The sequence below is a fragment of the Corylus avellana genome, chromosome ca10 (assembly GCF_901000735.1).
Source record: "Corylus avellana chromosome ca10, CavTom2PMs-1.0".
NCBI classification, from domain to species: domain Eukaryota; kingdom Viridiplantae; phylum Streptophyta; class Magnoliopsida; order Fagales; family Betulaceae; genus Corylus; species Corylus avellana.
The window spans coordinates 19,940,860-19,954,370 of NC_081550.1; the positions used below are offsets into that span (position 1 = coordinate 19,940,860).

The following is a 13,511-nucleotide window of genomic DNA, read 5'->3' on the forward strand; positions in this document are numbered from 1 at the left end:
CTAATCATCCACATTACATTACAGTTTGGCTAAATGCATTCTTTAAATCAAATACGTTAAAGTGGAACTCTTGGGTGGGAAGAGGAAACTAGAGGCTTCTTCAAACTTTTTCCCAACAATGTCTAAATTATATTAATAAATGACTCAATGAGTAAAGTCATGGCTTAAAACCTTTTTCCATTCACTAAATTTGCAACTCTAAGAAGCAGTTAGATGCATCATATAAGACTAGAAAGATTGATAGAGAAAAACACTAGTCATGACTAGTTGAAATTACAATTAGAGCTTCAACCACTTAAATAATCAAATCTTATCTAGTAAAAAGTCCACTCACCTAATGTAAGATTAATTTTCTGCAGTATCATAATCTCTCCTACTCAGTTCCCCTGCCGATCTCGCAGGATCCATGTCACAATGCAATTCTCTAGTACCACATGGTGTCGTTAACCTGATTTTGATATCATTTCTAACTTAACAAAAAATCAATGTGGGACTTAATATCCATGCAATATCCTCACAATCCGCCCGCTCATATCGATTTGTTTTTTGCGGTGTCACAAAGATGCTGCAAATCAAGACTCCCTTCCCCAATTGCATGCCAAGTTTTGGTGCCCAACCTCTTTGAAGAAAAGGGTTTGCAAACATCGTATTAAACAGCCTGATAATGCATAAAATTGACTGATATATTTATCTTTTATTTTTATTTTTTCACTTTTCAAAGCAAGAGCACATACAACGATTAGGGTTTCAGAAAATAAATTAGAACAGAGCTTAATGTTTCACAAAACCATATCACTTACATAATACAACTTGGAAAGAAAACTCATTCAACGTCATGCCCCTTCTCTCGAAGCTCCTGAATGACCTCGTGCCTCATCCTCGACCACAGCTTCTGAGCTTCTTGCTCAACCTTCTTGTTCTGCAAGTCCCTCTGATAGTTATACGCATCCCTATCCGTTTCAACAACCCCTTTCGGGCCGATTGTTGTGCCGATCATGCCCCCTTTGGTAACGAACTCTTCCATTGCTTCTTCGTCACCCGGGTACGGAAATTCTCGCCGCTCGTAGAGGTGGGCTAATTCTTTTTCTTCCTTGGGTCGAGGCTTCAGCGTCCACCAGCCTAGCGGTGACGTTTCGTTGTAGAGCCAAGCGACACCAAATAGCGTGTACGTGCACAACAGAGCTTTGCCAATTTGCTTCCAGAAGTGGTAGTCCTCTTTGCCCAGTCCTACTTTCTTCAAGTACTTCTCGGCATTCATCGATTTCACCAGTTGAAAACCTGAATACGAATTAACCCGAAAAAAACAAAAAAGTTCAAACATTTCTCTCAACACTTGGAGGAGGCAAGTAAGTTTCGCGTCTTTGGTAAACCAATGAATGAAATGGGTCAAAAATATGAAGAGGACCATTTCGAACCAAGAGAAACAAACCAAAAAAATAGAAGAAAGAAAACAATATCTGGTTGTAACATTTCATCGAACAGTTGGGAGGCAAGTGTTGGAAAAGGCATTGCACTTTCCCTTGTTTAAAGGCAATTTGGAAGATGTAGCTGTTTATTCAGTTTTCAAATATTAGGCTCTCTTCAGCTTACCTGTTTTGGCTTCTTGATATCGTTTACGAATCATTGAGATTTGTCAGGGTGTGAAGCAGAAACAGCGTTGGAGTGTCTGACAGTTCGATGAGGAAGGGGTTGGAAATGGGAAAAGATTTGAGAACAAATGAACAATTATATAGGGTCTCTTTTGGGTACCAGCCCACATGAGCACTAGATTGGACTAATCTAACGTGGGCCTAATACAAATGTGCAAGATGTGAAATGGGCCCACCTTTTAGGCATTACAATATATATATATTACAGTATACATTAATATACAATATACTCATTCAGGAAGTTCTGTTCTGAAATGAAAAATCGGCCTTTGGAGAAGGATAAAGATTCCTTTTAATTGGCTATATGAATTGTACGTAATTTGGACAGTCTTACAAAGATGATGCTTACGGAGTCCACTTGCTTTGGATTAATTCGGACCGCTAATTATAGGGAATTCCAATCCTCTAAAAAAAGACTAGGACGTTTTTCTTTATTCTTTTATTCTTTTTTTTTTTTTGGCAAACGCATAAAACGCGTAGGGTTGTCATCGAGACTTTATGAATTTTACAAAATGTTTAGGATGAAAAGTTACTAAAGAGGAAGTTGACATTTTTAATCAAGGGTTTAACGTTCTAACAGTAGATGTTTGTTTATGTATCTTCTGCCTAAAGAAGAAACATCTACGCACATCTAACCAAAAAAAAAAAAAAAAAAAATACAAAAAACAAACACATGCATGTTTCTGATTTCCCAGTACTTGCAGCTCATATAAAATTTGATGACTCAATATTGTAAAACATCTAATTATGATTATAAGATTTTAGGATTTTTTGAAATTTTAAGCAGAACATCATAGTTTAGTTCTTTTTTATCGCTTTGACTTATGTCTTGTGCCAATGTACATAAAGGACACAAGTTGAAAGTGCCACGTGTTGATGTGATAGCTCCACCTTGCGCCCCGTGCACACATGGTAGAGATGCAAGTCTTGCTTCTTTTTTATTGCTTAAAAGAATGTTTATCTATTTTTTTTTTTTTAAAAAAAATTATATCTCACTAGGTTGTATCACATCATATATATATAAACTTCTCTATTTTATATAAATTTTGGGCTGGTCCAAGATATTGAGATTATAGAGGAAAAGAGTCTTTTCCACTCAAGAATTCATGATAAAAGTGAGACATGGCTTCCTTGGTTCAAAATCTCAGAAACAAAATGCACAGCAACTTCCTTAAAGAGAGTCATCGTTGTATTTGAGTTGTTTAGTTTCTTAGACTTGGGCAATGGACTAGAAGTTGTAAATTAGGATACAAGTTGTTCATACAACAGTTCAAATTTTTATTAACAATTTGGTTTTCTAAGATCAAACGGTAACAATGGCTGCCTTGTACGAGTGGGCCTCAGTAAGCATCCAGAAATAGTTCTTGATATATGAAGAGAGATTACATCGGTTTTATTTGTATTGTAGTTGACTATATTTTCTCACCTTCTATTTTACATCAAGGAAAAAAACATAAAGAGACAATTACCTTTGAAGTAGACTTCCAACTGTTTATTAAGCAGGCTGTACATACAAGTGCTTCAACCACCTCATTTGAGAGTCCCCACTGGCCTTTTATATGTGTACCATTTTGCAATGAAGATAAAAGCTCCCAAATTCAGCACACTCAGCACAGCCAAGAGCCAAAAGAAGTAATCAAGATGACCATAATTCAAATTGTCTGGTATCCATCCAATCTTCCCGTGCCTAGTACTCACTTTGGTAACAATGGTTACAAGTAGAGAGCACAAGTAGCTCCCCAGTGCCACGGTGGTTAGTTGGAGAGCAGAGCAGAGACTCCTCATGGCATCAGGTGCTTGCTCGTAAAAAAACTCTAATTGCCCAATGAATGTGAAAACTTCTGCGCACCCAATGAGGAAATACTGGGGAACTTGCCAAAATATGGACATGGGCATGTGCTCAAGTTCATAGTAGTTGTGCTTTCTAACACTTCTAAGTCTTACAAGTTCCAAAATTCCTGCAGATAGCATGGCAAAGATGGATATGAAGAGGCCAGTGCCCATCCTCTGGAGTTGAGTTAGGCCATTTTTATGGCCTGTGAATTTTCTAGCTAATGGGACAATGATTTGATCATAGACTGGGACCCAAAAAAGGACACTAACGGTGTCAAAGATCGACAGAGACGCGGGCGGAATCTCGAAGGAAGAGGGACCAATGTGAATATCCATGATGGAGCCTTGCAACACAAATAAGGTGCCCATCTGATTGTAGACAGTGGCAAAGATGATACCTGTGGCCCATATAGGAAGTAATCGTACAATAGCTTTCAGCTCCTCAACTTGGGTAACAGTGCAAAGTCTCCATGGGTCTACAGAGCCCTTAACTTGATCTGAGCCCTTAACTTGATCTGTTTGCACCACCACTGCCGCTTTGTCAAAGAAACTAAAGCAACAATATAAGGATTCAGAGTAAGTCAGGGAATGCTAATAAAAGTGAGAAAAAAAAAATCTCTCTTACTCTTATACAAAATCATTGTGGGCTGTTAAAGTCTAATTCGCGAGAATTGGATTGTTGTGAGACTTTCATGAACCATGGAATGTATTACTTACATATGTGCTATTACTCCAAAATGACTAATTAAAGTTACACTTAGAGTTCTCTAAAATCACTTACAAAATTCAATCGTACCTAGTAAAGTACCAACGAGGTACTTAGTGCCCACCCAATGTAGGACCAACTTTTTAGGGTATCACATGGACAATTTTGTAAATTTAATGGACATGGAATCCTTACATTTCGTTTCTCATAGCAATGGGATGGTTATTGTAATTTTAAGCACTAAATGATTACATCACAGATATTGAAATTGGGATTCCTATGCTTTTATCTTTCCTTCTTTCTGTTTACTTCCAAAGATAGAATGAAAAACTGAGAATTGTTCATTAAGAAATGTTACTTTGGGTTGCCTAATGAATTAAATCCTGTTAAATAAAGGTTCAAGTTGATTTTGATCCTAAGGTTTGCCAACCCTGGTGGATGGGTGGTCCTTCCACCCTAGGATAAAGCGCCTTAAAGGTGTGGAGAACTGGTTTCTTTATCCTTGCATATTGACTATCATCAATAAGCCAAGCTTTTGAGTTTAGAAACTAACCTGAAGTCTGTTGTGTGATCAAGCTTGCGGCTTCCCCTGATAGCAGATTCTACATCTGCAGTCCCATACAAAATGGACTTGTCAGCAGGTACTTCAGCCTTGTATTTTCTTAAGGATGCCACGATCACCTGACATATACGTGTTAGAGGGCTGCCTCCAGGTTTCTGGTTCCGATACAACCGAGTACCTGAAAAGAAACTCAATACAGCAATTGCCATGGCCACTGCTGGGATGCCAAAGCCCCATCCCCAACCCACATTGTCTTGTATCCAAACCAGCAAAGAACTAGCAATAAGAGCACCGATATTGATCGAAAAATAGAACCAATTGAAGAAAGAAGCTTTGCGTTTCTTCTCAAACTCATCAGTATCGTCAAATTGATCTGCTCCATATGATGAGACACAAGGCTTAATCCCACCAGTGCCCAATGCAATCAGGTATAGTGCTAGAAAGCACACTGCAGCTTGTTTATCTGTTGCATGACAATTATCTTCTCCATAACATGTTGGCTTTAGGCCAGAGACTGATGCTGACAGTGTCAAAAGTGTCATCCCCTAGGTAAAATAGAAAACGATGTCATCAATGAGCAAGAACAAGGAATACAAACACAAACATGCTCTGAAAACTCAGGTCAAACGTTTGGAAAATCAGAATTACACATGATTAATGTTGACAAAAGAAAGGGTATTCCATTTTTCCTTGGCCATTTGGATATAACTTGCCTATCAAATGCTACCAAAAGCAAAATCATTCATAATTTCAGATGCCCCATAATGGAGTAATGAACTAAGAATGTGCTTCATTAGTTTGACTCTTAGGTACATGAGCTACCTAGTTGAAGAAGTTTCAAGCGAACCAAACTTACAATAACATAGATGATGGAGAAACAGGCAATGGTCCAATATCTTCCAAGATAGGCATCAGCAATAAATGCCCCAATCAATGGGGTGATGTAGCATGTCCCACTCCAATTTGAGGCATTTTTACTAGCAGTAGCACTGTGCTGATGTAGTCGCTTCTTAAAGTAAAGTACCAGATTGGAGCTCATCCCATAGTATGCCAATCTTTCACAACATTCATTTCCTGTTGATGAAAGCTGGAATTGATGAGCATATTATTTCCGTAACTCGACTAGTTATATTAGGAGATGGATTACACAAGTACCTAGAATATAGGGGCAGGCCTTCCAGGTTCCAGTTTTTCTTTTATCAGCCTGATTCCCATGGTAATCTACCGTCCCATCTTTCGTGTACACATCATCTTCTGCCATGGCTCTTCAAAAACTTGTGTTTGCTTCCTCTCTCTAGGGGTTTAACTTAAAAACCCGGCAACTCGGTTGAGGTTGAGCTAATAGTGCACTAAACAAGAACCATAAAGTGCATTAATTTTAGGATTGATTAGACGAAAGGAAAAGGAAGTTGGGAATTTTTTAGAATTTTGATTCTGAATTTTCTCTGCTTCCTTGGCAACCACCAAGAAACCCCATTCAATTGTTAGGACTGATCAGAAGCTACATACACAATAATCTGATACATAATCACAAAGTCTAAGAATATATAAAAGCAATGAAAGAAACTCTTGACGGTGTAAGGGAGATAATCACCCAGGAAAGTTTGTGAGGCCTACATGTTGAAACACCACTCTAATCCTATGTAATTTGGATCTCCTTATGTTATATTCATATATTGTTGTGATTATGTCATATGCACTACAAAAAATATAGGTGTTAGGGACGCTTTGAAATGGGGCCGTTTTAACAAATCAACTCAACCATTGTCAATAGTAAACCGACCCCTCTCAGAAGGAGGGGTCGTTTGAATAGTGTTGCATTCTTCAACCAACTCCTTCCTTCTGAGAGGAGACTATATATATATATATATATATATGCAACACACCACACTTTTATTCTGATTGCATTTTTTTTAACAATGGCCGATTCAATAGCTGACTTGGAATTCCACGTCAGCAAAATTAGATAAAAGTGTGGTGTATAAATTTTTTTTTTTAAAAACTAATCTAAATACTCACATATTTATACTCTGACAGTTAATGGGAATCGAAATTACAGTAATTACTGACCAAATTTCATGATCTATAGACATATTATTCATTTGTTCTTTCTTTCTTGAATGGAAATTATGCTTCTACTGTAACTAATTTTTAGGAGCAGAAGTTCAACAGTGAAACACACACCACAGGCACAAAAAAAAGAAGATAGTAGGATGAGGGGAAAACATCAAACCTGGTAATTCACAGTTCATCATATGCATCCAGAAAAGCAGTAGCTGCCTAAAGAATCGAACAAAAGAAGAGCAGTAGAGAGAGAGAGAGAGAGAGAGAGAGAGAGAGGAATTTGCTCATATACACACCACCACAGACACTACAATTCAGGATGACAGTCAAAGCCACGTGATGTTGAGTTCCGGGCACAAAGAGTTAACTACTCTCTGAAAGGTCTGGTCTTTTGCTCTTCTTCTGTGGCCACCATTTTTCCAAGCTGGGACTCGGAGAGAGTTTGGTGTGTCATCAGTCACTACTCAAATGGAGTCAATGGACAGCAAAATCCTTCAAGAGTCTCTCATTACTGCACAAGTAGCCGAAATCTAAAGATGGATATTTTGTTCTGACTAGAAAATAAGGAAACGGCACGTCATCATAAAGGATTTTTTGGGTCAAAGTCCACTGACGCGGCAAAAGTTGCTGTTTGCTTCTCCCAGTTCTTGGGCTCCGTTTGGCAAGGGCCTTCACTATTCATAAAAACAAAATTAAACCTTTATCGTTTTTACTTTTTTCCATCATATCAATAAATTTTTATTATTATTTAAATAAATAAATTATTACAAAATAAAATTTTTCATACTAAACACTTTTACACTTTTCTCACATTAATAAATTTTTATTACAGAAAAAAGTCTAAAAAAGCCTCAAGGCTCTTTCTAAACAAAAATTAGGATCCTTTCCATTTCATTTGAACTAGATCCCGTTAATTATATTTGAAGGGATATTATTGTCTTTTCATTTTTTAGGAGACAATAATACCCTTCCCAATAAAACTAACTGGATTCAAATAGTTTTTAATATATATATATATATATATATATATTTTTTTTTTTTTGAAAAAGTGTTTTAGTATAATATAAAGATAAAAATAGTTTTTAATATTTGTGTTTTAAATTATTTATTAATATATTTGTTTTAAAAGGAAAAATATTATTTATTATTTATTAATAGCATTCCCCTTATTTGTTTTAAAAGAAATGTTGATAGTTATTATTATTACTTAAAATAAATAAATAAATAAAAAATAACTAAAATGAAGAAAAACAGACACAGTGATCAGATCCAATTCATTTCTCATTATGATATGAAGGAATTGGAACACTAGTAGAGATGAGATAAGAGTGCTGAGGATCAATTGATCCTGTTGGCTCCACTGCAAAAAGGGATGGATTTATAATTGTACAGGGGCGCGCCAGCCGCCGGTGCTCGGTCAACAATAGTTTGCGGAGGACATGGGGGACAGTGCCATCGAGGTATTCAAAGACATGCTCTCGCACAATCCTGGGGAGTTTTGTAAATTTTGTATTCTCTCGCACAATCGTGGGGAGTCGTCTGCTTTGTATTTATAGAAGTATGAGTTACAATGTACACGGGTTGTTACAATGCAGGGTAGAGCATACAACAATTTGATGAAAGGATAGCACGCCAGGTGTTTGACAGAATGATTAACTCAAGTATTAGATTGGTATTTATCTTTATCTCCACTCGGTTCTTGTTCCAATCCCTTCTTATCAGAATGAGAATGATTTGGATTAGGCATTTAGGCTGATCACTGTGTCCATGGACTTTTGGGTATCCTTAATTTTCTAACCTACACTTGCAGAGATTCAAAATCTTGCCCTCTTTTTTGGTAGAACCTGAAGTTGGCTATTCTGATTAACTTTCTTTCTTTTTCTTTTTCTTTTTCTCAATATTTCTCAATAAACCCATATATCTGAAAATTGTGATGCTTTTATATCGATCATATTATGATAATTCATCTACTTGTTTCAAGGGCCTTGGTAGAAAAGAGCTGCGGGTTGCAAGTAATTTAAAGTACTTGTCACCGAGGAAACAAATCATGTTGGCTAGAAGCCTCAGAAAAAAAGCTGGAAATCGTTGAGGCCGCAGTAAGTGCTCAGAAATTGTTCTTGTGGTACATTGATATGTGAAGAGAGTAAACATTGGCTTAATCTATATTGTAGTTCACTTTCTTTCTTCACCCTATTTGATTTTCGTTTTACATTATCTAATGAAAACAGCATTCAGAGACTGTTGTATATCAAGTAGACTTCCAAATGTGTTGCATACATAAGGAGATGACACTCATTAAGTAGGCTTTACTGTATATGCTAGTGCTTCAACCACCAGAGTAAGTGAGTAACCCATCATTTGAGAGTCCCCACAGGCCTTTTATATGTGTACCATTTTGCAATGAAGAGAAAAGCTCCCAAGTTCAGCACACTCAGAACGGCCAGGAGCCAAAAGAAGTAATCAATATGACCATAATTCAGATTGTCTGGTATCCATCCAAGCTTCCCGTGCCTAGTACTCACTGTGGTAACAATGGTTACAAGTAGAGAGCACAAGTAGCTCCCCAGTGCCACGGTGGTTAGTTGGAGAGCAGAGCAGAGACTCCTCATGGCATCAGGTGCTTGCTCGTAAAAAAACTCTAACTGCCCAATGAATGCGAAAACTTCTGCACACCCTATGATGAAATACTGAGGAACTTGCCAAAATATGGACATGGGCATGTGCTCAAGTTCATAGTAGTTGTGCCTTCTAACACTTCTAAGTCTTACGAGTTCCAAAATTCCTGCAGAAAGCATGGCAAAGATGGATATGAAGAGGCCAATGCCCATCCTCTGGAGTTGAGTTAGGCCATTTTTATGACCTGTGAATTTTCTAGCTAATGGGACAATGATACAATCATAGACTGGGACCCAAAAAAGGACACTAAGGGTGTCAAAGATCGACAGAGATGCAGGTGGGATCTCGAAGGAAGAGGAACCAACGCGAGTATCCATGATGGCGCCTTGCAACACAAACAAGGTGCCCATCTGACTGGAGGCAGTGCAAAAGATGATTCCTGTGGCCCATATTGGAAGCAGTCGTATAATAGCTTTCAGCTCCTCAACTTGGCTAACAGTGCAAAGTCTCCATGGGTCTACCGAGCCCTTAACTTGATCTGTTTGCACCACCACTGCCGCTTTGTCAAAGAAGCTGAATCGACAATGTAAGGATTTAGAATAAGTCAGGGAATATTAACAAAAGTGAAAAGATAACACACCCGACAAAAGAAAAGAAACTCTCTCTTACATTTATACAAAATCATTGTGGGATGTTATAGTCTGATTCAAAAGAATCGGATTGTTGTGAGAGTACATGAACCATGGAAAGTACTACCCACATGTGTGCTATTACTCCAAAAGAACTAGTTAAGTTACAATCGGAGTTCTTTGATATCACTTGCAAAGCCCAATCTCACATAGTAAGAAACCACTTAGGACTTAGCACCCATATAACAACTTCACAAACCATCCACAACCAACTTTTTAGGGTATCAAGTTGACATGAAATCCTTACATTTTGTTTCTCATAGTCATACCAATGGGATCATTATTGTAATTTTAAACCACTAAATGATTACATTATAGATATTGAAATTTGGATTCCTATGCTTTTATCTTTCCTTCTTTCTGTCTGCTTTCGAAGATAGATGAAAAACTGAGAATTGTTCATTAAGAAATGTTACCTGGGTTGCCTAATGAATTAAGATTAAATCCTGTTAAATAGATGGTCAAGTTGATTTTGCTCCTAAGGTTTGTCAACCCTGGTGGATGGGTGGTCCTTCTACCCAAGGATGAAGCGCCATAAGGGTGCGGATAACAGATTTCTTTATCCTTGCATATACTATCGACAATACGCCAAGCTTTTGAGTTTAGAAACTAACCTGAAGTCTTTTGTGTGATTAAGCTTGCGGCTTCCTTTGATGGCAGATTCTGCATCCGCAGTCTCATACAAAATGGACTCATCAGCAGGTACTTTAGCCTTGTATTTTCTCAAGGATGCCACGATCACCTGACAGATACGTGTCAGAGGGCTGCCTCCAGGTTTCTGGTTTCGATACAACCGAGTACCTGAAAAGAAACTTAATACAGCAATTGCCATGGCCACTGCTGGGATGCCAAAGCCCCATCCCCAGCCCACATTATCTTGTATCCAAACCAGCAAAGAACCAGCAATAAAAGCACCAATATTGATTGAAAAATAGAACCAATTGAAGAAAGAAGCTTTGCGTTTCTTCTCAACCTCATTAGTATCATCAAATTGATCTGCTCCATATGATGAGACACAAGGCTTAATCCCACCAGTGCCCAATGCAATTAGGTAAAGTGCTAGAAAACACACTGCAGCTTGTGTATCTGTTGCATGACAATTATCTTCTCCATAACATGTTGGCTTTAGGCCAGAGACTGATGCTGACAGTGTCAAAAGTGTCATCCCCTAGGTAAAATAGAAAAAGATTTAATCAATGAGCAAGAACACAGGAATTCAAAGGCAAGCATGCTTTGAAACTCAGGTCAAAGTTTTGGAGAATCAGATTGTACATGATTGTTAGCCTGCATAATGTTGACGAAAGAAAGGGTATTCCATTTTTTCTTGTCCATTTGGATGTCTCTTAATCAAGTGTATAGCGAATTGTCTATCAAATGCTACCAAAAGCAAAATCATTCATAATTTCAGACGCCCAATAATGGAGTGATGAACTCAGAATGTGCTTCATTAGTTTGACTCTTAGGTACATGAACTACCTAATTTAAGAAGTTTCAAGCGAACCAAACTTACAATAACATAGATGATGGAGAAACAGGCTATGGTCCAATATCTTCCAAGATAGGCATCAGCGAAAAATGCCCCAATCAATGGGGTGATGTAGCATGTTCCGCTCCAGTTTAAGACATTTTTACTAGCAGTAGCACTGTGCTGATGTAGTCGCTTCTTAAAGTAAAGTACCAGATTGGAGCTCATCCCATAGTATGCCAATCTTTCACAACATTCATTTCCTGTTGATGAAAGCTGGAATTGATGAGCATCTTATTTTTCGTAACAAGATTCCACTAGTTATATTAGGAGATGGATTACACAAGTACCTAGAATATAGGGGCAGGCCTTCCAGGTTCCAGTTTTACTTTTATCAGCCTGATTCCCACGGTGATCTACCGTCCCATCTTTCGTGTACATATCATCTTCTGCCATGGTTCTTCAAAAACTTCTTCTGTTTGCTTCCTCTTTCTAGGGGGTTAACTTGAAAACCCGAGAACTAGGTTGAGGTGGAGCTTATAGTGCACTAAACAAGAACCATAAAGTGCATTAATTTTCTTGACAAATATGTTAAGTTATACAACTATTACGGAAAATGAGGCATTCTGTTCAGTGAAAAAGCCAATATCATCCGGAATCATAGGCACAGATTGACTGCCTGTCAGAAGAAACAGAAAGGAAGTTTGGAATTTTTAGAATTTTGATTCTGAATTTTTTATCTGCTTCCTTGGCAACCAGAAATTCACCAAGAAGCCCCATGCAATTATTAGGACTGATCAAAAGCTACACAATAATCTGATACATAATCACAAAGGTCAAGAATATATAAAATCAATGAAAGAAACTCTTGATTGTGTTAGGGAGATAATCACCCATGTTAAAAAACCACTTTAACCCTATCTGATTTGGGTCTCCTCATGTTATATTCATTTATTTTTGTGATTTGGATCTCCTTATATTTACACACGAGCACGAGTGCACACGCCCACACACACTTATATTTTAGGTAATATACCACACTTTTATTCCACTTTACTCATGGGCACTGCCAATCACACACATATATTTTAAGTAATACACCACACTTTTATCTCATTTTGCTCACGTTTGGCACTGTCAATTGACCTTTAATTTTTTTTAACAAGGTTGATTATAAAGATGATTTGTAGTTTCACATGGACAAAGTTAGATAAAGTATGGTGTATAACATTTTTTTTTTTTTTTTTTCTAATGTAAATACTCACATATTTATACTCTTGACTGTTAATGGGACTGGAAATTACTGACCAAAATTCACGACTTAGAGACATTATTCATTTGCTCTTTCTTTCTTGAATGGAAATTATGCTTCTACTGTAACTCATTTTTAGGAGCAAAGTTCAACAGTTAAACACACACCACAGGCACAAAAAAGAAGATAGTAGGATGAGGGGAAAACGTCAAACCTGGTAATTCGCAGTCATCATATGCATCCAGAAAAGCAGAAGCTGCCTCAAGAACAAAAGAAGAGCAGTAGAGAGAGAGAGAGAGACAGAGAGAGGATAATTTGCTCATATACACACTACAGACACTACAATTCAGGATTACAGTCAAAAAAGCCACACGATGTGGAATTATGGGCACAAAGCGACCATTCTTTCAAGCTAGGACTGAGAGAGACTTGTCATCAGTCAATGCTGAAAGTCAACAATGGTAGACAGCCGTAGAAGGTTTGATTGATATGAGAAAAAAAAAAAAAAAGTAAGAATATTTTGTATAAAAAAGTAAAAAAATTTGTTTTGTATTGATTTTTTTATTTGAATAGCAATAAAAAGTGATTGATATGATGTAAAAAATAAGAATATTGTAGTTAATTTTGAGAAATTTTTTTTTGGGTTTTTGAGTCTGGTCTAGCCTGGCCTTTGCC

The 13,511-nt window shown here is 37.4% G+C and overlaps 3 protein-coding genes across 7 annotated transcripts; all 3 read right to left on the reverse strand.

Moving 5' to 3' along the window:
* Positions 1–662: 662 nt before the first annotated feature.
* On the reverse strand, positions 663–1,713 carry LOC132164395 (uncharacterized). Its single transcript, XM_059574904.1, has 2 exons — positions 1,591–1,713; positions 663–1,278 (listed from the first exon to the last, which is right to left on the reverse strand). Exons 1-2 carry the CDS (start codon positions 1,622–1,624, stop codon positions 824–826), a joined length of 489 nt encoding a protein of 162 aa, XP_059430887.1. The 5' UTR covers positions 1,625–1,713; the 3' UTR covers positions 663–823.
* A 1,280-nt stretch (positions 1,714–2,993) lies between these two features.
* On the reverse strand, positions 2,994–7,341 carry LOC132163967 (protein NRT1/ PTR FAMILY 8.1-like). 4 transcript variants are annotated; one of them, XM_059574357.1, is made up of 5 exons: positions 7,111–7,341; positions 5,906–6,088; positions 5,607–5,824; positions 4,742–5,295; positions 2,994–4,032 (listed from the first exon to the last, which is right to left on the reverse strand). In XM_059574357.1, the coding sequence occupies exons 2-5, from the start codon at positions 6,009–6,011 to the stop codon at positions 3,180–3,182; spliced, it is 1,731 nt and encodes a 576-aa protein (XP_059430340.1). In that variant the 5' UTR covers positions 6,012–6,088; positions 7,111–7,341; the 3' UTR covers positions 2,994–3,179. The 4 variants fall into 4 exon arrangements, with proteins under 4 accessions (XP_059430340.1, XP_059430338.1, XP_059430341.1 ...); XM_059574355.1 differs by having other exon boundaries at positions 5,906–6,099; XM_059574358.1 differs by having other exon boundaries at positions 6,984–7,341.
* A 1,808-nt stretch (positions 7,342–9,149) lies between these two features.
* Positions 9,150–13,203, reverse strand: LOC132163969 (protein NRT1/ PTR FAMILY 8.2-like). Of its 2 annotated transcripts, none has more exons than XM_059574359.1 (5): positions 13,051–13,203; positions 11,935–12,131; positions 11,630–11,847; positions 10,734–11,287; positions 9,150–10,003 (listed from the first exon to the last, which is right to left on the reverse strand). In XM_059574359.1, the coding sequence occupies exons 2-5, from the start codon at positions 12,038–12,040 to the stop codon at positions 9,169–9,171; spliced, it is 1,713 nt and encodes a 570-aa protein (XP_059430342.1). In that variant the 5' UTR covers positions 12,041–12,131; positions 13,051–13,203; the 3' UTR covers positions 9,150–9,168. The 2 variants fall into 2 exon arrangements, with proteins under 2 accessions (XP_059430342.1, XP_059430344.1); XM_059574361.1 differs by having other exon boundaries at positions 11,935–12,263.
* Positions 13,204–13,511: the final 308 nt, after the last annotated feature.